Source organism: Sapajus apella, unplaced genomic scaffold, assembly GCF_009761245.1.
Source record: "Sapajus apella isolate SASKATOON/1434 unplaced genomic scaffold, GSC_monkey_1.0 scaffold21, whole genome shotgun sequence".
In the NCBI taxonomy this organism is placed as follows: Eukaryota; Metazoa; Chordata; class Mammalia; order Primates; family Cebidae; genus Sapajus; species Sapajus apella.
Window position 1 is genome coordinate 26,007,852 of NW_022436961.1, and position 26,041 is coordinate 26,033,892.

Sequence of the window (26,041 nt, forward strand, 5' to 3'; positions counted from 1 at the left end):
GATAGTTCACTCTCACTTTTATAACTGGTTATCTCCTGGTGCCTATGTTTCTCTATTTGGGATACTAATCGTTTAAAAAATTTAACTCTGCAAAGAAACATATATAGTAACAGACCTGAACAATAAATAAAAAATAAACGTCACCTTCTTCAGGTTAGAGCTTTCAAGCTGAGGATTCTCATTTCAGGCAGTAAGTTTTTTGGTTCTATAAAAGCATCACTATTCAGTCCCCTCTCCTCTGAGAGAATGAATCTTTCCACGTCCCTCCGGTATCAAAGTGCATTTGTTTAAATTTAACGTTCCTTAAAGAAACCCCGGAAATCTCATTTATTTTTGGCAGATATCCTATGCAGCAAAAATCAAGTGAATTTCCCTCTTCCCCACTCTTCAATTTAAAGCTTTACCTAAAATGGCTAAACACAGTACTTCTAGTCAGCGGAGCTTACAAACAATGGATTTTGTTTTTGTTTAGAAGAACAAAAAAGGGAAAGAAAAAACAAAACCACAGGAAAAGAAAGAGGAGAAACCCTGAGGCAAAAATGGCTTTTCCTTTCATGTCTTCGTGGAGCTGTGAGCCAGATCACAAGGTCCCGGCGGGGTTCTGGGCAGGAAGGCCCTCCTCCATCCAGAGGGTGGCGGCCGAGCTGCTCCGGAGAGTGCGCCGGTGGATGCGCCTCAGCCGCAGCAGGTACAGCAGGATGGCCAGCAGCACCACCAGGAAGCAGCCAGAGAACAGGTAGTGGTTGTAGACAAAGGAGACGCCCCGCCAATGGGTGTGACTGGCCCGGAAGGCCTCCTGCTGGATGTCTCTGCCCAAGTGAACACCAAACAACAGGACAGTAAGCAAGGGAAGGGGTGGAAACAGCGCAGATGGGGATGGCAAGGCCCAGGCCCCAGAGCTGCACACAAAAACTGCAACCCGAACCTCTAACTGAACTGAACAGCCCAACACAGGGGACTTCCAAGTATCAATGAGATAACACATGAAAGTATACTCTGAAGTGATTATAATTTGGGTAACCAAAATCAGAGGAATTTAGAAGAGCCGTGAGGGTTTCGCTGACACACAGAAGTCAGTCAATGTGGAATCAAACTGCATGTTTGTGATCAGTAACACCCACGACTCACCATTTTTGCAGTTAACCCGACCTAAAGTATTACTGAGAAATGCTCAATGAAATGGGGGCGCAGGGGAGCAAATATCTCATCTATCAGATAACCCGGGTTCTTACCACAGGTCAACTGACAGCAGATCTGCAAACCTGAGTGGGGAAAATGCACATCTTCGTTATACCCAAGCGCTGACTGAAGTTTAGCATTTCTCTGACCATGAATGCAGATAAAACTATTGTTAGCGTTGGCAGCACCAGCAACTAACGTTGTTACTAATGAAAATCACAGATCTTTCACGTCACATTACAGTATCATCAATGCCTCAAAATAGCACTGATGCTCATCACTACACTGAAATTACAGAAAATACTAATTCTGCTGCCAGATCCTGTTACTTAATGTGCTAATAAAGAAGAACACATATTACTGTATCACAAACTTGTTTTCTGTAAATTTTTTTTTTCCCCAATATGGAGTCTTGCCCTGTCACCTGGGCTGGAATGCAGTGGCATGATCTCAGCTGTCTGCAAACTCCGCCTCCCAGGTTCAAGCAATTCTCCAGCCTCAGCCTCATGAGTAGCTGGGATTTCAGGCACGTGCCACCATACCTGGCTCATTTTTGTATTTTTAATAGAGATGGGGTTTCACTGTGTTAGCCAGGATGGTCTCGAACTCCTGACCTTGTGATTTGCTCGCCTCGGCTCCCCAAAGTGCTGGGATTCCAGGCGTGAGCCATTGCACCCGGCCCTGTTTTCTGTAATATTTTAATAAATACGATTTCAATATGATGGTTTCTTCTATAATCCTATGTATTTATGCACGCATTTAAAAACAGTATTTTGAGAAAAGACCTCAGTCATAAAGGTCAAGAACCCCAGAACTGACCTTTTTGCAGGGGTTGGGGAACAGACAGTTGAGAATAACCAAACATGGGGCAGTAGCACTGGAGTGCTGTGTATTATGGGATGGTAGGGTGGGAAGGGAGGAAGCCCTTATGGGGAGTGGGGGAAGACCAAAAGCAGGCATCACTGTCCCCACAATTCTGCCATAGCTGGCTCTAACAGCAGCACCCCAAACAGCCACAAGCCACAGCTGCCACGAGGCACTGCAGAAAAGCACCTTTGTGATTCTCGTTACCAAATTCACAGCCCTACCTTAATGGTAGAAAGCGGGTCCTGTAGAGGATGGCTCCAAGGGTCCACTGAACCTCCCTGTCATAAACTTGCAAGGCAGTCTTTAGGTTTTTATAGTTGACAGGAAATGAAAAGCCCCGATGAAACACCTCAAACATCCATGCAGACTTGAAGCACTGATACCTACAGACGGCAAGCATGAAGGCCAGTCAGGCTGACTCGCTCTGCCAAGATGGCACCACACACACACACAGACCTTCCCTCTGTGGACAGCCGTGGGGTGGGGCAGGGGCTTCCTCAGGCCAGGTCCCCCAAACCAACTGCCTGCGTTTCACATCCCTGGTCCCACAACACGGAGCAGTTCACCTGTCAAAATCAATTAGTGTATGAACCCAGTCTCGACATAATGCCAGATATTCCTGAGACAGGTTTCTTTTCCCTCAGGCATTGCACCATGTAACTCCTCGAATGAATGGCAGGTTCCAATCTTTGTACCTCAGTTTATTATAAAATGAGGTGGTAGGAAGGTTCTTTTCAGCTCTGATCTTCTATGACTTTAAATATTTATTAGAGGTTTATTTTTTGCCAAGCCCTGTGCTAAGCAAGTAATAAGATACAATAATTAATAAGATACAGTGTCTGCACGTGACTTACAATGAAAGGGGATTTTAAAAAAACAACAGAAAAACAAAGCAAAACATGATAAATGCACTGGCAAGGTAAGATGAATTCTAGAGACTCAGAGAAAGGGATGGAGTCTGACTGAGGGGCAGAGGAAGGCTGGAAAGGGATGGCCTCTGGCTGGACTTAGATGTCTGGGCAGGACTTGAACAAGCAAAGGTATGAACAGGGGAATTTCAGCAGGAAGAGACAGTAAAAGTGACCCAAAAAAAAGAGATATAGAATACATTTGGGCACAAGTATTTGTCCCATCTGAAAGGGGCCCAGAGCAGATGGGAAGAACAGTGAGTGAGGAGAATGTAGACTGAGGCCAGAGTATGGCAAGCCAGTGGTGCCAACACTGCATTAAGGTTCTAAGAGTGACCTGGGGCTTGGCCTTCTAGTACTTACTTAAGCCTGTGGAGGTCAGCATGAGAGGCATACAGTCCTCGGTCAAAGCGTTCCCGCAAAATGGACCACTTTGTTGCACAATAATCCTAAAAAAAAAATTCACCAAAAGAAATCACTAGTAAAGTCTTATTAAAATTCTCATTTTAAAAATGGTTTACCAAATTTATATTTGTAACATGCATATCCTTCCCATTAGGAAACACACAAGCTTAACTTATACAATGAATGCAGGATACACACATACTCAGGGAACGCTTACTGATTCGCAAACACAACGCTTTACCTTAACATTCTGCCCAGGGGATTGTTAAGAGAACTTTGCTGTCCACAACCAGCCTCTCTGAAACTGTTTCGTTTCTCCCTCTGTGACTATATAGTATGGGCATAAATTTTTGGAAAAGTGAAGCAGTATTTTAGCTACTTCAAACTAAGTCCTCTGTCTGTGGAGGACACAGTACAAGCTACGGAGAAAATGGTGATTACAGAAGGTTTTTGTCCTTAACAGAAGGGAAAGAGATCCCACTTTTCCTGAAGTTATTTGTAATAATATTAGTAACTTCTACTGAGCACTGTGTAAGTGCGTCTTCTCAATGTAATACTTAACTCCTTGAGGTGGCTACCATCCCGACTTCTATTTAAAGGATGGAGATGCTGCTGAGAGAAGTGGGAGATGGGCCTGGGTGTGCGACAGGGAGCACGAGAGAAACGCACTAGGCCTGCACAAAGGACTCAGCACAGGTGCTTCAGGAAGAGAAACCGCCCAGGGTGAGGGAAGCCAGCTGTCTGGCATGATTACAGCATACAGTGCTCTGTGGCTGTATTGGTTTGAGAAACACCTGGGAGCTAAGACATCACACTGTGACTGATTAGACCGGGCTGTATAGAAAAGGATGAACTGGTTAGAGAGAGAAGTCCATGACTCCTAGGCTGCAGGGAGGGGGACTGGATGGTTGGTGATGCCATTGACCAAGACAGAACAACAGGAACAGAATGGAGAGAAAATGGTGGGTTTGTCTGGAGTTGTGGAATGTAGCAGGAAGGGGTCAGGACTGGAGCCTCTTCTGGAGAGGCAGCAGCAAATCCTGAGCATGGATGAGACCATCCAAGAACCTGAAGGTCAGGGGCCAAGAGTGGAAGTCTGGCATCACCAAAGTTTAAGGGGTGTCAGGAAGGCAGAGAGAACACGAGAACAGGAGTGTCCTGGCAGGTCAGGGAGGGGAAGGCTAGCAGAACTGTCAGATGCAGCAAAGCAGAACAATGACATAAGAGACTGTAAAATTTGGAGGTAACTGATGACCAGGGTAGCTAGTGAGTGGGGGCAGAAGTCAGCTTACAGTACATTTTTTATTTCTGCTGTGACTATTAACTCTCCCTCCAACCAAAGGGAACAGGATCCCAACATGCTGCAGTGCAGCCTTCCATATGCCGTCTTTTCCTGCAAGTGTGAAGGGAGGACATAACCTGTCTCTGTCCACAATGGTCTCAAGAGCATGCGGAGCAGATGGCGCCTCTCAAGGGTACCTTTGCGGCTTTAGTGAATTTAGCAGCATTGTAGTCTCCCCCCATGCGTAACACATCCTCGGTGCAGTAGTAGAATTCAGAAAAGCCATAGAATTCACTGTTCGGGAAGTGAATTGGAGGCTGGTAGATCCCATTGAGGGAAGTCTGGGTCTCGTTTGTTTTATTCATGAAAGGCTGGATAGTCTCTCGACACAGGTCAAAGTCTCCAGTCCCTCGTAGGTACAAGGTTTGTCCATTTTGCTGGATTTCATCTTTAATGTCTAAGGGTAGACAGGGGTCCAGGTATGGCATATCAGGAGTCAGACCAGTCTGTTTACCCAGGAGCCTATGGCAAAAAAAGAAACTTCACTGTGAGTCCTATAGAAAGCTGTGTTTTGAAGAGGTGGCTGCCAACCACTGTTTCTCAGAATACGCTCTGTGGGCCATGAGACCTGCAGGACTGTGTTGACTGTGTCTGTGGGAACAGAAAAGGGTTCCGAGATCATCAGTTAGGAAAATATGCACTCGAGACTTTCTTGGAGAGTCAGGATACAAACCTGCCTGCAGCAGACAGGTTACCTGAGTCCAGTTAAAAAACCTATCTGCTTACCCAGCCATCCTGGCAACATGGCCTGATGTTCCCAGATGCCAGGCACAAGGCCATTGCGTTGCTGCCAGCCCCATTTCTGCCACTAGTGCTTGTGGCTTTACCTAATACAGTTGGATGGAATGCAACTGTGAAAATAGCTGGTCCTGGGAAAAGCAGGTTAGATGCTTCAGAAAACATAAGGACAAGTTACTAGAAAATTGTCAAACTAGGTATGGGCAAGATTTTTAAAACTGGGAAAAATCAGTAAAAGTCTAGAAGCATTTGGTATCAAATTGCTTCGCAAATGTCTTTAAGTCCTCAGTATTCTTTAAACAAAGACAAACTGGTATCTCCATGAGGAGTGCCCTGAAAAAAGATGCCGGAGAAAAGATGGAGTCTAAAAACAGACCCTGGGGTTCAGAGCAAAAGATCAGCAAATGAATTCAAAATTTAAGACAGAATGTTTAAGGCCTGCATCTATTTTTATGATTCTGTTTGAACTTATTTTTTCTTCAACAACTATGGGTCCCAGCTGCAGCAGACAGCAGTTTCCATTGTATGATAGACAGGCTCTGAGAAGCCCTGGAGAAAATAAACGTTAGCTTTGTTAACTGAAAGGCACTAGGCTCATTACTTGCTAATGAAATTTCTGGGAACGAACATGTCATTCTATTGTGTGTGCACACCTTCAAGCAACAAGAAACAGAGAAGAGCTCACAAAATCTCAAGTGATACTGGTGTTGGATGCTATGAAATCACAGGTGCCTGACAGGTGTTTCACTATTAGAGTTAAGCATGGTCTGCCAGTCGATTTCGCTTTTCACTTAAATGACAAGTTGTGTATTCCTCAGATCAGGGCTACACATCATTGCAGCTTAATGTAATAAATTAAGGTCTTTGCCATAAAAATGTTCACTTAATTAAAAAGTTAATCACCACTACAAATGGCAAAAAGATAAATGTGTACTTCAAGGCTCAGTTCATGACATATGAAACGTTTGTAATTATTATAAACCTCTGGCCAGGCGTGGTGGCTCACAGCTTTAATCCCAGCATTTTGGGAGGCCGAGGTGGGCAGATCACCTGAGGTTGGGAGTTCGAGACCAGCCTGACCAACATGTAGAAACCCTGTCTCTACTAAAAATACAAAAATCCGCCAGGTGCGGCGGTGCATGCCTGTAATCCCAGCTACTTGAAAGGCTGAAGCAGGAGAATCGCTTCAGCCCCGGGAGGCAGAGGTTGAGGTGACCTGAAATTGTGCCACTATACTCTAGCCTGGGCAACAAGAGTGAAACTCCGTCTTAAAAAAAAAAAAAATGAAAAAAACTCCAAGAGTAGTCAGATATATATTTCACGCTATTACTTTTAGTTGTCTTATATCTAAATTAAGGAGTACCACTAAACAGTCCATTATATAAAGCTTTCTGACATTAAAAACAATGAGTAAAAATTAAGGTTTCAGAATAAGGTGTTCACTGAATCTGCAAAAATGTTTCAAGTGTCGTCTATAAAATATTTCCAGTTTAAGACTACTATAAAAATGATTACATCAAAATGTGCTAAATACCAATTAAAAATATAAAACCATGGGGCTACCAATCTCATAATTAACCCTATTCAGTTAACTTTTGGAAGAGCCAAAGGAAAAGGTTTTTATTGCTTTTCCTATTTACATACATGACTTTGTGGTAAATATGGTACTGAATAGCTCCAACTTGGTCTTTTTTAAGGTTCAGGCCTTCATAGGTTTATTAAGATTACATTAATCAAGGAACTATACAATCTCTTAGCTCTATGAATTAGGATTTCTTTCTCCTCAAAACTGTTTCATCAAAATAAACAAATAAAAGACAGTAATAAATAGGATATCTTACATAACCCCAGATTCAGATTTTTTATTCATCTAAATAGCTTTTCTGTTCTTACAGACAAATTTCAAATAGACTGCTATATACTTACAAAGTCAATTTAAACCAATAGAGTGCTGTTTTATCTATTTTCTATACCACAATTCTACATACACTCAATGTTTAAAGTTTTATTGCTAAATTTAAAAGCCACTAACTCTGACTCTTCTAGATAATTTCTTTCTCTTGAATAATTCCCTTCCCAATGGTTCTTACCCACTAATTAGCTGCACAGGCTGGTTCATCCATAGTCTCCAGAACATCACAAATTTCAATCTCCTCAGCCACAACAAGAGAACACACTGCCTTAGGCCTCCAGGACACCAGCTGTGCTCCAGATGCTGGGTTTCCCAAGGACTCTGAATCAGAAGTAGCATCACCCAGGGCTCCACACTATTCTACAGCCTGACGGTGAAATTTCTAATTCATCAGTTGAGATGCAGGTGAGAGAGAGAGCAAGCATGCACCTCCTTCAGGGCATGGTGAGGCAGAAGGCCGAAGGCAGGACCCCGACGAGCCTTCATTTCTTCTCCCTGCTCAGCTAGTGGAGGAATAAAAAGCTAACAGTGCAACACACTTTTGCTAATTGAGTTCTTCCCGTTTTGCCTGGGTCTGCTTTTTATGAGGAGAGACCTAGGTTTGCAAGTGACTGCCAAGTAGTGAAAGGTGCTTTACCTGTTCTTTTGAATGGTGTTGGCAAATATTCTGTCTTCGTACCTCTGTCGAGCAGCATTGCCACCAAACCCAAGAAACGTGGCCACATAGACTCGATAAACATGCTCAGTCTGGTGAACATCACATCCCAAGTTAAATTCAGCTAGCAAGTTTTTAGCTACTTCCTCCTGCAGACATAAGGATAACAAACTTTAATAGTTTAAACTACTTTAACCTCCTACTAAAAAGGGTCTAAAAACAGTCTCATCTAAGAGGGACAAAATGTCTGCTTCTGCACTGCCCAAGGACCCTTCTAAGCATCCTTCATAATTTAATATGACAATTCTGATTTAGTAAATTTCAGATGGGCTGCAAATTTGTGATACTGTTAGGACTTTGTGAAAGAGGAAGTCAGTGAAATAGTTCATTACCCTCTGATGTAATTTATTTATGGAATCTTTAATTTATTTATGGAATCCTATGCTGTGAAAATAAATCTAAACATGGATATGTTTCTATATGCAAAGACATCCTTTGTCATTCTATGACATAAAAAACTAGATGTCACCTGAGTATGTAACAGCAAGGGAAGGTTAATTACAGTAATCAATACCTTATGGAGAAACATGCTCATGCAGTGCTAAATAAAGGACAAAACTCATATAAACTAAGACTATAACCATATTCTTTAAAACTACGAGCAGAAAAAAAAAATGAAAAGAAATTCACCAAAAGGCTAACAATGGCTCTTTTAGATAATAAATCCATGGGAAATATTTAATCTTGATTTTTCAGTATTTTTTCCAAACATTTTTTCTATGTATCTTTTATTTTATATTGAGGGGGAAAAACATGATTTTTTAACATGTGCGTAACAGTCTCTAGAGTCAAGTCTAGAATGGGAGGTAGGAAACAAAAGTTGTTTGAATTTACAAAGCATTTTTCCAAGGAGCTTAATAAAGATGTCAGTAACATTTATTGAGCACATACTAGCTGCCTGGCAGTGCATTAGATATACTGGATGCATTATCTCATTTAAGCCTTCTACTAATCCATGGTGTAGGTAGTTTCATTGATGTTTACAGATAAAGAAAATAGCTCAAAGAAGGTACATGACTTGCGTGAGGTCCCACAACTAGTGAGGAGGAGAAGGATGAAGAAACCCAGGCCTGACCAGCTCCAAGGTCTCATTTGGAACCTCCCCTCCATGCTATGCTGCCTCCCACTTTCCAGGGTAAAATGCAGGAAGCTAGGCTTTGGTGTTAATTTGTAGCTGAACACAAACAAAGTAATAAAGACATGTATCAATACAGAAATACATCTGGAAACCGTGCCAGGGTTCTCTAGACAATGTCGCCCAGGCAGCGACTCAGAGGGCACAAAACGGGGTGGAGAACGGGTAGGAGTAAATCCCCGTTGAAAAATGTGGAAGCAGTGGATACAAACCTTAATCCTCCCCAAGGAAGCTCAAAGTGAGTCATTAAAAAAAAGAATTTCCCCCAACTCTAACTGAAAAAAATCAGATGTTATTATGTTACATGTTATAAAACCTGTTGAGAAAGGACATGATAGAAAATATAAACAGAAACTCAAGCATGTGACTGTGTATATACCAAAGAAAAACTCTACAGTCAGAAAACAAACCAGCTGATTTCAATGAACACACACAAGTGGCTCAGCTGAGGTCTGCCTTGCTCCTCCTGTCTCCCTTCTCCCGGGTTGAGAGGCGGCACCTCAGCAAGCACAGTAAAGATGTGTTCACACTCAGAAAACAAAACAAGAACGACGGACACATGTTAAATGAAAACCAAACCAAACAGAAGGAAATCTGTACAGATAATGACCTGCTGTGAGGATGCAAAGCTTACAGTTTTGGGGACTTCGTACGCTATCTGAGTCGACACGCCACCCATGTCGAGAATGCCCGCTGTCCTTTTACGGACAATGGCTTCGCTGCTTTCACTTCCAGGAATGTTAACTTCCACAACTGCCTCGTCATCTGGAAAGAACAGAAAGTGTTCACTGGAACAGAACTAATCCACAGAACTGTGTTCTTCTTTACAGTCACCTTCTTTTCACAGTCTGTTTCAAGCACATTCAGGCAAACCCAGTCTATCCTCCCAACTAAAATCAAGTTGAATTGTGTTCAACTGCAGCTCCACTCATTCTACTCCTACACGCTTAGAAGTGTCACAAAGCTTAGCTCTTTTTTCAGCCTATGAATTAAATAGAAAAGCACCGATTTCCAACTAGACACATTCGTTGGAAGCATGATACTTACCATCTTCAATATGCTCAAACCGTCCAAGGACAAAATTAATGCCAATCCAAGCATACACACCTAGAGACATTTTACAGGGTCGAGAGAAGAAAAATAGTTTTAAAACATTTTGTGTAACTCTTATCAGTGCAGTCTGTACAAACGTCTCATTTATTTCACTCCCTGACAACCTGTAGAATCATCTGAAATAACACCTTGCTACTGATGTTTTTATTACTTCAAAAAGCTTTCCAAGATCTCTCAACTTTAATATTTTAGTTTTATACCATCTACATAGGTTGAAAATATAATACCCTAGGTGCTAGTTTTCTTTTGAAGTTTAGTAGCTGTTTTAAAATACTGGAGTTTTCACTTTTATGATGTAAAACCTGTCAAGTCCAAGGTTTTAAAAATTCAAGGTATCAGCGGGATACGGTGGCTCACACCTGTAATCCCAGCACTTTGGGAGGCTGAAGTGGGTAGATCACGAGGTCAAGAGATCGAGACCATCCTGGCCAACACGGTGAAACCCCGTCTCTACTAAAAATACAAAAATTAGCTGGGTGTGTTGGTGTGTACCTGTAGAACCAGCTACTTGGGAGGCTGAGGCAGGAAAATCATTTCAACTCAGGCAGTGGAGGTTGCAGTGAGCCGAGATCATGCCACTGCACTCTAGGCTGGCAACAGAGTGAGACTCCATCTCAAATAAAAAAAAAAAAAAAATCAAGGTATCTTCTACTCTTTCCTTTATTCCTCCATTCACTCAGCTGCCAAGTCTGATTCTATTTTCACATTCCCTACACCTGGTTTTCACTGTCACCATGATCTGAACCATGGAGGGGGAGCAGATAGCCCATCTAACCCATCCCCGCCCTACTCCTCTGTTGCAACCTACTCTAACCTCTGCTACTGGATTGATCTACAGAAAGAAGTCCAAATTCCTGGATTGACAATTCAAAAGCCATCCAACCACTAATATTACCACCACTCCTTCCAGAAGGGCCATCATCCAGTCAAACCAAAACATCTGTGTTCCTCTGTCCACAGTGAATTCTTTCCAACCTGTACTGAGTTCAGTCCTTTCTTCTGTCTTACATGTGCTTCCCATGCTCCCTCAGAGCCCCACCCTTCCCCTGCTCTGGCATGTTCTATGTAAAACTATCCTTTCTCTTGAGGCAGAGTTCAGATGTCACTTTCTCCATCATGGCCCTACTTGTAGGAAAAAAAATGTCTCCCTCTTTCAAACTCCTGTGATATTTTTTCCTTATTTTTTTTCTGGTACCTAAAACCCTCATAGAATAGCTAATTGTGGACCTCATTTGTCGGTAAGCAGCTTAATGGCAATGTGTAAACTTCACCCCATTTTTGTATTCTCTACAGTGTCTTCCATATAGGAAGTATTAATGCTGAAATGACAGATGACTTTTGAAATTTTGGTATACATTTCTAGCAAGCTATTCCCCAAATAATTTCATTGACTTGACATTTCATTCTCAAGGAGAATCATTTCTTTGAAAATAGAACAAACATTTGATATTTCTTGGTGTATCAAAGTCGAGAAGAAGCTCTAACCACTCAATAATGATCAAAGTCCCAGGAAGCCACACAACTTAGGCAAGGCACACAGTCTTTTCTGTAAAAGTGAGTTTGTATCAAGCTATGTCCCTACATGTGGTGAAGACAAACAGTTATTTTTCAATGGCTTCATGTTTGGGCAACAAAGACCAGTCATCTAAGAAACTGATTCAGTCATTTAAAAATTATAATATTTCCAGGCTATTATTTCCCAAATGCTAAGATAAGTGGAATATAACAAAGTGCACACTGGTGAAAGTGGGGAGGATTTAAAGGAATAGCTTCCCAAATTTTAAACTGAAGACCATATACCAACCTTCTTGTTTCCCAGAAATGACTTCTGCATGAGAGTCAGAAAACAGAAAGTCGAAGTGCACAGGGATATCGGTCAGAAGGTCTTCCAGAATGGCTTTTTGCTGGCTATAAGGCAACACAAACATTTACACATCAAAAGATTACAGCTTGAAATCTTCTGGTTAGAAAAGAAAAAAAACAAGCTATGGCTCTGGTATATCTTGTATCCAACAAGTTCCAAAACAAAGAAATTCACTGGAAAGATTATATTCGGAATGCAGTTTCAAAATGAACAAGTTGTGTGAATTATGGGATTTCTAGATGTAAAACTACAACTGCAAGCATTCCTTCCTTAACTACATAAAATAGATTAGGTTTTTAAAAACGACAACTTTATAGCTGACTATTTATAGTCATAAGTCAATTAATAGATATTTGGTGTTTTCTGGCTAAAGGAATAGTTCTGGTACTATTCCAGATTTGAAGAAAGAATCCTGAATGTCTTCCTTTTGATGATGATGATGATGATGGGGAAGAGCGGGGGAGGGAGGAGGACTGGGGAGGAGAACACCCCTTCCCCCTCCAGGAGCCCACCCTCAGCCTTGCCCTTCCGCGGAAGATCACCTTTCGGGAAGGATTCTCATTCCAGCTGTGCAGAGAATGTAGAGGGGGGTCTCTTTGTGTTTTGCCCGTGGCACGTGCTCTGCAGCAAAGTTCAAAAGTGGAGAAATGTAATCACTGACTTTCTCTGGAGAGGTAGCAAATTCTGAAATGCCTAGAGAAACAGGATACTGTAGTTAAGCAGCAGATATTTTAGCTATAACACGTGACGTTTCTTCAGTGTGGCTAATTTTAGGGAAATCATGCTACACATTACACTTTCTTAGTTTTTCCTATCCCTCTAGCAGATTCTTCTGCAGACCTTACTGAAATGCTGGTAACACTAAATATTCAGTGCTATGTCCTTTTCTCCTTCATCAAAGCCCACAGACCTGACTGAGCATCTGCTGTGTGTCACTGCCATGCACATGGACTCTTGCCTGCCCTCAAGATACGTGCTCCCCCTCTCTTCAGGTGAGCTCAGTCCCGCCTCAGGCTGCTATCACCAACAGCATGCCATGAACTCCGAACTGTGCCACCGGCCATGCAGCGCTCATTAGCCTCCAGGTGAGCTGGGGTAACTGTCCACTGGACACCACCACCCTTGCTTGTCCTCACAGCTACCCCCAACGCATCATGGCAAAATCTGAACCCAACTTTCGCTACAAACCTGCTCTCACTGCTGGTTACCTCCCTCAGAGGCCATCAGCACTGAGCACCCAGTGGTCCAAGCTAGGGTCTCAGATGAAGCCCCTCTCCCTCATCCCAACATGCAACCTGGGTTTCATAGGTCGCCTTTCCCCACTTCCTCTCCCATGACTTTCCTCCTCATCCCTTTGGAACACGTTCTGCCAGCCTGCCACAACACATCTCACCTTCTGATCCTGACCATCTTCCTGCCAGTCCCCACCCAAAGGATGCCTCTTCAGGCCTCCAGTTCTTTTGTGGTTCAATACCCTCCAGATAAGGTTTAGCTCTAGAACAGCACACCTGGCTCTGCATAACTCACCCACCCTAACTCTTCCCACGTTCCTTCCATTGCCTTCAGCTACAGTGAACTGACATTTCCATAATGCACCTTACCGTGGCCTTAGAGCCTTGCTCCTCCACCACGAGGAAGAGTCTTCTCGGTCCACCTCCCTTCCCCTTTTCACCTGGCTAACTCCTGCACACCCACTCAGCTCCAGCCTCCATGGAAGTCACCCTAACAGAACCCTGAAGATGACTCTAATTAAATTCCATGCTTACTTCCTTTTGCTAGATGTACATTCATTACACTGTATCAAAATTCGCTATTTACTTGCCTGTCTCATTAAAACTGAAAACTTCAAGGGTACAAAATGTGTCTGTTCAAACTTATATTCCCGGCACCTAACACAGTGCCTAGCAAATAGCAGGTACCCATCATATATTTGCTGAGTACATAAATGAGTATTTCTAGGTGTTATTTTGCCTATAATATTAAAAATGAGGGGGACTTCAGAAGTCTAAAAATTCCTTATTTCACACATTAGAAAATTACAAACCCAGAAAGATTAAGTGATTTATCACAGGAATTAGCAAAAAATGGACTAAACTATAAGTCATTTGACTCCACATACAATACAGTTGCAATGTACTCAAAGTCCTAAAACTAGCCAGAATCTATTAAGGAAATTTCTAGAGCCTTGCTGCAATGCTATACATGGACGTCTATGTATCAGGACAGAGTAGTGCTATAAAAGGGTATTTTGATTTCCATTTCATACACTTTGTATAGTGCCAGATGGACCCCTGTTGTCTGATTTTAATGAGATTCTAGTATATACTCCAGGATGACATTTTATTCTAAAAGGACAATTCCAAGGCATGGAAGTTTTCATGTTATTCCATGAGACCTGTTTAGTCACTGATGGGACATGGTACATGAAACTAGATGAAATGCAAAATGCTTTATTCTTTTAGTCTTCTCATAAATTTTTTATTTGATCAGTATTACTTTAACTCTGCAAATGTTTCTTGATTGGGGATACATGAAAATTTAAGGGGTAGAAATGCATAAAACTAAAACTTAAAAGACAGTCACTAAAACTTAAAGAAAAATTAGTCTTTGTTCATGGAAATGTAGTCTGATTAAATAATGCTGGTATATAGACGCAGACTAGGTTCTCTCTATGTAACCTGAAGAGTGAGGTAGAGACTTTAGATTTTCTGAGTAATACGCTGGTTCCCAGCTGGCCACACATCAAAGGATAATCAACTTGTTGAGGGCTGCCTGAAGGAGGAGGTGGGGTCTGAATTATTCCATGAAGAATGAGGACTCCAGGGGTCATCATTCTGCATGGCTGGGGACTCTTCCATGAGGACGTGCATTTTCTCAGGTTAAACTTAATACACTTTAATTATTTATCAATATTCTCTAATAATTTACAAGATAAATTTCTTGGATTGTTTGCATTTGATATTTTACTATGTAATACATTAGTAAGATGAAATAAAAGTGCGCATCTCTATTAAGATCTGTGTTCCACTGTCTGAAATCAGTGATGATCAACTCTTAAGACATAAAAAGCTTGTTTCAAGGCACTCCCAGTATCTCCCATTCTAAATGTGCCTGACAGAAGCTGCTGCCCATGGAAATGGTGATGATACAGAAAAAACAGCATCACTGATGTAAATTACATAATAAGGAAGCCAAATCTAAACTTTTACATGTCACACTGGCTTAGAAATTATATCTTTAAAAACTATACATAATTATTAGCTCTAAGTTCTATGGTCACGCTTATCAAATAATCTAGATAACTAGAAATATGTTTGGCCAGCAATTTTTAAAAATGACAAATATATTCCAATATATTATAGATTTTCATGAGTTATCTGAAGTTATCTTGTCATTAATGATAGAGACCAATGGAAACTAAACAGGAAAAAAACTCTCCACAGTTAATGCCAGCTAGCAAACCTCTGAGTAGACACCATGAGTAAGGCACTATTTCAAATGCTATAGGAGACAAAAAGACATTTTTTTTTTGGATGTTTTATCAAGATGTTAGTCACCCTATGCAAAATGGACAGAAAAGGGAAAACCCATCAGGTCCTGGTGTGAGATTTGATGCTGGGTGATGGCAGTGCAGCAAGGGAACAATATGGAAGACACCACAGAGAATGAAGGGACAGACCCTGGTGACTAGGCAGATATTCTCATTTACATACCAGGTTTTATCTTCATGACCACGGGCTTTCGGTTTTTATCCCTCATTTGCCTGATATCCAACAGATCACGTGGATTGCCATTATGCCTTGGCCAGCAATAGACAAATATTCGAGACCCACTGCTCCCACAGTCCACCACAATCCCATAGTTCACATTGGGGTTATTGGTGTCTGTAGCTTCAATGTCGGTAACTCGTGCCAGGTACCTTGTATAGAAACACATGTATGCTTTTATTTAGACAGAGAATATCATTGTAAGTCTAACGCAACAAATGCCAAGTCAGAAATTTCTAAGCTATGTAGCAGCACCACTATAACATTAATGCAGCTGAAGAATAATTGAAAAGTCAAAAGAAAACAAAGCAAGGAATGATGATAAAGATCATCTAAATCAGATACACATGCATTTATGGAAGTCCAAACAAGTTCCAAAGTACAAAATTCTATTTCTAAACTACCAACTCAAAAATCAGCTTAAAACATATTATGGGAGACACTTATGTATAAATAATTATTCCAGGGCCTCTTATGATATGGATTTGGTAGTTAGCAGTTAACTAGCTTCAAATGGTTTAACTGTTCATGCCATGTTGTATATAGTACAAAATCTAGTTCCTACAGTTCCTTAAATTCCAACCTAAAGCCAAATGTTGTGAAGCCATGAAATGATGGTGCTATGGTCTAAATGCCTGTGCCCCCCACCCCGAAATTAACACATTGAAGACCTAATCACCAATGCAATGCTATTAGGAAGTGGGGCCTCTGGAAGGTGATTAGTTCATGAGGGCAGAAACCTCAGGGAGCCCCCTCACCCCTTTCCATCAGCAAGAAGGCCTCATCTCAGAACCAGGAATCAGGCCCTCACCACACACAAAACCTATGGGAATCCTGACTGGATTTCCCAACCTCTAAAACAGTGAGAAACAAGCCACCTAGTCTATGGAATTCTGTTCCAACAGCCTAAAACAGGTAAGACAGAAGATACGGCTTCTGGTCTGGAAAACAAATGTTTTTATCTCTTACCTTTGAAATTTCTTGTCTCTGGTTAGTCGCCCATACTTATTTCGGATTATGACAACAGAAAAATATAAAAGTGAAACAGCAGCAGCCAGGACACTAATGACAATTATTTGGCGTAAATTGGTATTCAGAATTCGAGGACACCCCACTGGAGATATGCTAAAATGCCAAGAAGCAGGAAAAAGACAGGAGATGCCAATCCTGAAATTAGAAAGGAAAAGATTTTAAAGCAATCTGCTTCAATGAGGCTTCCCTCACCTAAAGTGATCCTAAAATAAGATACTCGGCTTGAGCTACCTGCATTTCCCTACCTGCAGGTATCTGTATACTGACATCCTGCATATGCAACACAACAGCTACACAACCCATTATCATAAAATTATTTGGATGAGAATTAGGCCCTGATAGTTACAACACTTCTGTGTTTTCCCCTTTTCTTGACAGCATTATGCAGATTTTCATTTCATCCTTTGTTCCAAAACAGATACAGAATTAGAGACAGCTTACAAGAATAAGTTCAACAACATAAATATATAAATCAATCATAAAAGCGGATGTAAGGATGATGAGACCGAACGGGAATGCAGTATGGAGAAAGCATGTTGTAAGGTGGGCCTGCTCCAAATGCGACTGAGTATCCTAGTGGCCAAAACATTTCCCATTACACCACAAATACACTAATAGCTCAGGAGGAATACATTTCCTTAACACTGGAGTCCATGGAAAATTCCTCCCAGATGACTCCAGTAACGGAGAAAACAGTATTTTAACAACATCCCCACAACTAAGTCAATAAATGAGTTTTCTATGTCCTGAGCTTTTAGAAATATTCCTATAAGACATTTTTGCAAATAATCAGGAACTCTTACCCTCAATGTATGTCAAGAATGAGAGGCTCATTCTAGAAATATGAGGCTTTAAAAAAATTTCACTGCCTTTGCGATGAATTTTATTATTTTACAGTTAATTTCTTTATTTTTCACCTTGAAGAGTGCTTCATGCATTAAAATACCTCACTGGGCCCTGGAAGAAGGTATTAAACAGAACAGCACAACTGCAAACATTTTTCACTTGCAATTTAGATTTTTTTCTCTCAAGTCCTGTTTTTGTGTCACCAAGATGTCATGTTTCATAGTGATTAGGCCCATCACTCACCTCCCCATACTGAAAGGTCAGCGACAAGGCAATGCTCTGGGAGTCAGTCCTTCTCACAAACAATTACAGAAATAATGCTGGGGTCCTCATGGAGTTAGAGCCCTCCTGTTCCAGGAAGTGAGACAAATCACAAAGATAGCATAATCAAATAAAACACTTATGTTCCTCATCAAGCGTGTGTTAAATCCAACAACATATAATGTCTACATGATCCTTGCACCGAAACTGTTCGAAGGGTTTATGCTGAGCAACAGACTTCTAAGTTAATTTCATACTGTCCAATATAGACCAAAATCAAAGGAGATGATAATTCTCTGGCACTAGTTAGTGCTCTCTAAGCAAAAGTGTCTGACTCCAAAATATCAGAATTATGAAATAGGCCTCAAATGCCTTATGGTATAAGGGAGATTTAGGGTGGAGGTAGGAGGCAGGCAGAATAAGCTGAATGTGAACCTGAAACATCCATTCACTTGATAAATGTCTATTAGACTTCCCTGTTTTGGGGTTGGGGGTTTCGCTCCGTCGCCCAGGCTGGAGTGCAGGGGCGCAATCTTGGCTCACTGCAACCTCTGCCTTCCAGTTTAATGCAATTCTCCTGCCTCAGCCTCCCAAGTAGCTGGGATTACGAGCACCCGCCACCATATCCAGCTAATTTTTGTATTTTTAGTAGAGACAGGGTTTCACCATGTTGGCCAGGCTGGTCTCAAACTCCTGACCTCATGATCCACCCCTTGGCCTCCCAAGTAGTAGGATTACAGGTGTGAGCCACCATGCCGGCCTAGACTTCTTTTTCATGTACAAAGTACTGTGCAAGGCACTGTGTCCCTAGTTAGTTCTCTGACTCCATCATTATCACTCCTCCTCCAGCCTCCAGACCTCAAATTGCAGAGCAGGCAGGAGTCTTTAGTCAGGGCCTCCTTTCAATCTGCTGAAGCCAAAGGACAAGCGGTCTCTTTCCTTGGTCACGCAAAGCCGCTTTGCCTCTCAAGACGGCTGCTCCTCTGGTCTGCTTCTGAGCTCTGGAAGAACTCCTGCTTAGGATCCTTTAAGTGTGCCAACTCCGACTACTCTTACGTTTCCAGGATCTCTGTCCAGGCTGATTGTCTTCTAACTACAATCATTACTGAGGCTTCAATGATCAGGTAACTCAAAACTGTCTTTCTCCACCCCAGGCTTCTCTTATATGCATCTTCAGTGGCCTATGAGCTATCTCTACTTGAGTGTTGCAGAGAACCATGAGAAAGTTCTAAAACTGCACTCCTAACAGCAGCAATCTTCACCCGTTTTTCTCCTAATCTGCTCTGCCTCTGCAGTCCCAACCTTGATCCCACGAAGCTATCCAAATCGGAAACCAGATCCATGCCTGATCCCTCTTCCTTCATCTTCCAAACCTAATTTTTTACGGATTTCTTTAATTTCTCTAACCTCAGCTTATCTAAAATCCCTTTCTTTATCACCTCTGCCTGAGGTCAGGCTCTTATCTCTTGCCTGCTCTACCAAAAGAGCAGCCTCACTCGTCTTCTACCCGCAGTCTCAACCAGCCCAGCGGTCCCACAATGCTGCCTCCCTCTGCACAGATTCTTCCTCTGAAATTGATAGCTCCACTCTCCCACCCCTTGCCCAGGGCACTGATCAGATTACTTCTATACTCAAAATCCTCCAAAGACTCCAAGCTACAAAGTCCTAGAGGATCTGACACCTGTTAAGCCTCTGAGCTCATCGTCTACTGTCTCCTTCTTTACACTGCATTCCAGCCACACTGGTGCTCCAAGTGGTCTTCAAAAATGCCAGGCACTCTCCAGTCTCAGGGTCTCTCAACTTGTGGCCCCCTCTGCTAGTAAGTAATCTGTATGACTCACTTGTTCACTCCCTTCAGGTCTTTACCCCAATGTCACCTTTTCAAGGAAGACTTCCCTGGTCACCTGATCAATAAATGCAATGCCTACCGCCCCCCACCAACTCCCTTCCCCAATTGATCTTTTCTCCTTAGCATTTACGAATTTGTTAAATGCTTATATACTGCTCATTATGTGCCAGGCCTTGCTCCACACATTGTACAAATACTAATTTTGTCCTCCTAATAACTTACAAGACAAGTACTATTATCACAACACTTTACAGATGAGGCAGAGAGGCTAATAAGTTGTCTAAGGTCACACAGCTCCTGGGAGGGAAAGGTGGGATGCAAGCGTGAGAATCCACTCACCCCTGTCCTCTAGCATACTGCGGATGTTGCGTTTCTTTTTGTCTCTTCCTCCAGAATGGGAGCTCTCCCAGAGCCAGGTTTTGGTCTGCTCAGTTGAGTGCTACAGCTGCAGCTTTACAGACCCCAGGAAAGGGCCTGGCAAAAAGTCAAGTTTCAGAGTTCTGGGACCCAAAAGGGTTAAGAACTTCTACACTAGAGTGATCTTTCCAAAACAAAAGAGAAGCATAACTCCCCAACCCCCAACTTTTATCTCTCACTCAGGAAACAGTCCCAACTCCTTAGGATGTAAAAGACATCCATCATGATCTAGTCTGGTGCCGTCCACTGAGGTAGTCATTTGCCACGTGTGACTATTAAAGTAATGAAAATTAAATAAAATTAAAAATTGAGTTCCTCAGTTGTCCTGGCCACCTTTCAAATGCTCGACAGCCAATATAGCTTCTGCATTAGCCAGTCCAGACATAAAACACTGATACCATCACAGAAAATTCTTTGCACAATACTGATCTGGGGCCTTTCTGTCTCATCCCAAGAGGCCCCTCCTATGCATCCTAGGCTCCAGCCACATGAAACACAAGCTGCAGATCACTGAAATGCCTTGCATTCCTTGGCATCTGCAGAATGAACCTCTCCTTTGGGTCCATCGATGCATTCCTCAGAATCGCGCCTGAACACAGATCAAGCATGAGTCCTCACTGAGTTTCCCCAATCCTCATATCTCTGAAGTATTTGCTCATCACAGCACTGGGCTCAAGTATTTTACACTTGTAGTTGACGTCCTCATTACATAACAAGCCCCACAAGGGCAGGGACAGCCTCTTATTCTTCTGTTTCCCCAGTGACCAGTGCCACACAAACGATAAGTAACTATTGTCTGTTTCACAAATGGCTGAAAGTGGGAGACACAAAGACGAATTAGATATCGACCCAGACCTTAAAGAATCTGTAGTGCAGTGGAGGAAATAAAACATACACACACAGATATTAGAGAGTAAAAAGTATTAATAATGCCTACCTGACAAAGGGGAAAAAAGTCACTCTAATTAGTTCAAGTTTTAATATGGTGTCCATATTGTACCATGTACCCCAAATCTAGAACAAACAATGTCTGTGATTTAAAAGTTTGCACAAAATATATAAAGAAAAAAAATCAATTATCTAGAAGTTTAAATGGATTTTAATGTGTTTTTATAAAATAGCTAGACATGAGTTTAAAACTTCTGTGTGCTTAAAAAAAAAAATCCCTCCCCGCTACAAATACACACAACTTGGGAAAAGTACTTGTAACATGCATGTCAAAGAGTAAATGACCTTTACGTATCAAAAGTTCTTCTAAAGAAATAACAGAAAGGCTGAACAGAAAAATGAGCAAAGATAATTTGAGGTGATCGAAATAAGACATATGAATAGCCGATAAAATAGACCTATCAGTATTCAGACAAATAGAATAAAAATAGCCATCAGACTGGCAGACATGGAGGCCTGGTGATACTTGGCTGACAGAGGGAAGGAACAGGTCAGTGATGACTACTGCTGGGGAGACTCTTGACAGGGACATCACTAAGCTTTAGGGGTACTGGGGTGACACACCTGAGCACTTATGTGTGCCTACCCTCTGTTCTACCCACCACACTTCATCTTTAGGAAGACATTCATCTTTAGGGAGTCTTAGGGTAAATTCACTAAAATACTTATAGGATGTCCATAATAGTATTGTATATAACAGCAGAACACTAATGTCCACTGTGGGTATGCTCATGCAATGGAATACAATGTGACTAATATAGGTGATGATACAGATCTATTTATTGACATGAAAAGATGTTCATAAAATATTAAGCAAAAAATATGTCACCATGCACGGGGGGATAAAATGTTAGGCAAGAAACCGAAATGTTAACAGTGCTTAGTTATTTCTGTGCAATCAGATCAGGTATCACCTTTATTTACTTCCCTAGACTTGCCTATATTTTTCAAAGGACATATATTAATGTTATCATCAGAAAACATAACTATTTTAAACAAGCTACATTTGACTGACAGTATCTTGTTTCCAGGATCAAATCCTTTTCTGAACATATTGAGAAAGCCTATCCTAAAAGCCTACTAGGACATAGGAATTCCAATCTGAACATTAAAAAAAAAAAATCCGTAATACTTGTGTGATAGCTGAACTGAGAACCAAAGAAAAGAATGTTTTAGTTAACAGCTTGAAGTCATGGTTAAAGGCAAACTGGTCCTTGAGGAAGAAAGTCAGGACTACGGAGGTCATATGAGAAGTAACAAACCTGACATCAAATTTCAAGGAGTTTGCAGATTGCTACAGAGAAAATATTAATACCCAGAAAATAATCAAGATACTAATTAAAGGCAATGTTAAATTACTCAGTTTCTTGTTGTAAGAGCTCAGAAGAGCACAGTGAAGGCTAGCTTTAGCAGGAAGAGATTCCTTAAGATGGGAGGTCGATTCTGGATGGGGTGAGAAAGGAACATACTTCGAAGGGGAAGGTGGCTGCGAGAATGATCACAGCACATTTAGGAAACTTTGTGTCATCTGATGTTTGTCTCAGGACTGTTTTTTTTTTTTTTTTTTTTTTTTTAGATATGTGAGGATTTTGATCAAAAGGATATTTTAATTTACAAAACTTGTGTTTAAAAGCAAGAAAATAGGACAGCTTATAACTGCTGAAGCACTGTAATTTTTACTCAGGACAAAAGTACGATGGATTATTGTCCCAAAGTTAACAATATGGTAATCTGATTTTCAAATGTAAACTCCAATTGTCCTTCTAGCTAAGAATCTTTGCACCAGGGCTCTGGGAGGCAAATTCTATACTACTACATAAAACTTACATGTTTTAAAAAAGCCTAAATTGTGTTAGACCTAAAAACCAGAGAGATGCATTAACTCTCACGATCTCAGCTAGTGGGGCTCTGCTGGGCTGAACGTTCTTTACTGGAATGAAGCCCATGGTCAGGTGTCAATGTCTCTGTCAGTCTCTCACTGACAGTTCTACAGGCAAAGACAAAAACAATGCAAATCAACCACAAAGGGAAATGGTTCCTCTAATGAAAAACTACAAGATACAAGGAAGCAGATATTAGTGAACTCTTGATCACAGGTAAACAAAACCACAGAGAAGTCAGCCTCTGGGAGACCTTGGCCTCTGAATAAGGAAAGGTGCCATAAGGGAGGGGTACTTCAGAAAAGAATGATTTAAATATCAAGGGATTAAAGAGAACCTGGAAAAATTAAAGATGCCCTCAACCATTCCCGCAGCATTTTGCAGGAAACAACAATCTTTCTGAGAGTGAGTGGCCGATGTGAAGGCTGTGTGCGGCACCGTTACTCAGCTGTGACAAAAAACACCTGAAGACAACTTGATTCGCTCTTTAAGAAGAATGTACATAGTTACATTTATGATCTGTATGTTCTTCAATATTTGTTTTAAACATTTTATTTTTTAACATAAAGTCTTAACCTCTTCCTACCTCTCACTATTCATTTGCAATATTCTGGTTCTCATTTTAAACAGTCTTTTTCTGGACACTTTTCCTGCATCAACTCTGACGTTTCTCAAATTCCAGTTCCACAATCCAAGCTCACTGAAGCCCTGCTACCGCAAAATCTAATAAGGACGGGGCACTGTTGCTCAACTCTTGACATTTTTACACCTTTCGTCCAAGTCTGGGGTTGGAATCTTCTGATGCAAACTAGTATCACCCTCCAAATTCTCCAAATGTAAGACGAGTATCACCAATCACCACTGACCTGGATTACCTGGCTCTCAGCTTTGATTCCCACTTCCTGTGTTGACATATTTTATCATTCACCAAGCCCGCGGATTCTTCTTCAGATATCCCGTATATCTAAGATGACCACAGCAGGCATCACTACCTCAAGACAGATTTCTTGTCACCTTCTGCCTTCACTGTGCACACCATGCTTTGTAAGCATCTCTTCCTAAAACACGGCCTTCGAAATATGACCAGCTAAGAACCTTCTGGAAGCCCATGGATCAATACCAAGTTTCCTGTGTGGCATCTGAAACCTTTTCTCCATCAACTGGTTCACCTTATCTCACCAATCTGGCCTCTCATCAGTCCCAGATACCATCTCTCCGCTCCAGTGCCGAAGGTCTCTCACTTCTCTCCCACACAAGCTGTCCCCACGCCTGCCTCAGGCTAACAGACTTCCTCCCAACCACCGTGTCCTCCTCTCAACATTGCACTTCTTTCAAGGCACAGGCCAACATTTTTCTTTGTCAAGATTTAACCTGTCACACATCCTGATTTTTTCCCACACTTGGAATCACCTCTTTGTTCATGGGTAGTCTATTTTAAATAAACATGCTGAATAAACACGTAGAGAATATAAATCTTCAGATAAATTTTCACTTTCATCTCTCCTTCCTAGAGGACCAGCTCGTCTACTGATGAGCGACCCGCAGCGTACTTAGGACACCGCCGTTTATTTTTCCTTACCCTCAAGAGCCTGGGTCACACAGGCCCTTGTTTTCCCATTAGGGCTAGAAGAATATCAGCCATAGATTCAATAAGCAACAACTATAAGAGATAAATCAACGTTAAGATAAACAGAGAAAAAATTATACGAATTGGTATTCCATTTTATAATTTTAATATGTCAAACAGAATTAACAAACAATACAAAAACAACATCAAATATATGGTAACACAATATAATTCTTTTAGGCCTCTCTAAAGCTGGATAATTTGGTATTTTCATCACAGAAAGCAGAAGACAACAAAGACTGCGATGTGAAATTAACCTGGGCCTTGAGTCTCTCCTTTGAATTCTTCAGTTACCTCTAGTTTACCTTCCAGCCTGAAAGTTCCTGAATTAGAAAGCATCTCTTTGGCTTCCTTCGCGATAAATGTTCTCTGAAAACACTCTGCACCAGGGTTTATCTAACTGAGGTCTGGAGTACCCTAAGGGTTCTGGGACACATTCTAGACAATCTGAGAATCGTCCCTTTAAAAGGAGTTCCCGCATTACTCAAGTTCAGAAACACTGCTGTATATCATCACTTTACTGCCCAATGAGCTCCATTCTTCCAGGAAGAAATTTAACAAGAAACCTTGCAAAAGCAGAGTGAAGCGAAAACAAGACGTGCGAATGTCATCACTGAAAGCGGCAGGCAGGGCCGGCTGCGTCCCCGGTGCAGCATCCCCAGCTGCCCGGCCAGGCTCCGCCCACTCGAGGGAGGGATCCTGCGCGGTCACCGGAGGCGCGCGACCGCCAGGTGTCCCCCGCCAGCGGCTGGGGGAGCGCGACGGCCCCCAGGGCTCACAGGAGCTGGTACCCGGGCTCCCGGATGTGGCCACGCGGCCGGGGCGGCGGGAATCGGTCCGCGGGGCTGAGCGGGCGGTGGCAGGCGCACAGGGCACAGAGGCTAGTCCACGGCCGGCTCGCCGCGCTGCCGGCCGCAGCGCTCCAACCTACCCGCCGACGCCGACCCCTTCGGCCTCCCCCCTTCTCTCACCTGCCCCCGGAAGACAGCCTCACCTGCTTGGCCGGCCGGGGCTCCCGGGAGCGGGGGACCGCCAGCGGGCAGCATCACGGCCACCGCGGCGAGGCGGCAGCAACGGCCAGCCGGCTTCCTGGAGGCCGCGCTGCTTTCCCGGAGCCGCACCCCCAAACAGCCCCCACCGGCGTCGCGTCACCGCCGGTTCCCGGAGCGCGCACGCTGGCGGCGGGAGCGCGCACGCGAGGGGCGCGCAGTGCGCCCGAGAGCGGAGCCTGATCTA

General features: G+C 42.4%; 1 protein-coding gene across 5 annotated transcripts; it reads right to left on the reverse strand.

The window, feature by feature from the left end:
- Positions 1 to 25,942, reverse strand: ENTPD4 (ectonucleoside triphosphate diphosphohydrolase 4). Of its 5 annotated transcripts, none has more exons than XM_032288539.1 (13): positions 25,800 to 25,942; positions 18,067 to 18,171; positions 16,915 to 17,112; positions 15,892 to 16,097; positions 12,721 to 12,799; positions 12,119 to 12,222; positions 10,249 to 10,308; positions 9,812 to 9,966; positions 7,989 to 8,155; positions 4,839 to 5,163; positions 3,318 to 3,403; positions 2,268 to 2,429; positions 1 to 809 (listed from the first exon to the last, which is right to left on the reverse strand). In XM_032288539.1, exons 2-13 carry the CDS (start codon positions 18,072 to 18,074, stop codon positions 581 to 583), a joined length of 1,779 nt encoding a protein of 592 aa, XP_032144430.1. In that variant the 5' UTR covers positions 18,075 to 18,171; positions 25,800 to 25,942; the 3' UTR covers positions 1 to 580. The 5 variants fall into 5 exon arrangements, with proteins under 5 accessions (XP_032144430.1, XP_032144429.1, XP_032144427.1 ...); XM_032288538.1 differs by having other exon boundaries at positions 2,268 to 2,357; positions 12,721 to 12,871; XM_032288536.1 differs by having other exon boundaries at positions 12,721 to 12,871.
- Positions 25,943 to 26,041: the final 99 nt, after the last annotated feature.

Coding starts and splice junctions, on each gene's coding strand:
- ENTPD4 (XM_032288536.1), bottom strand. Junction 12,223..12,720: donor ATGAGAATCCTTCCCGAAAG/GTGATCTTCCGC, acceptor GTTGCCTTATAG/CCAGCAAAAAGCCATTCTGG. Junction 2,430..3,317: donor GCTGACCTCCACAGGCTTAA/GTAAGTACTAGA, acceptor TGCCGTCTGTAG/GTATCAGTGCTTCAAGTCTG.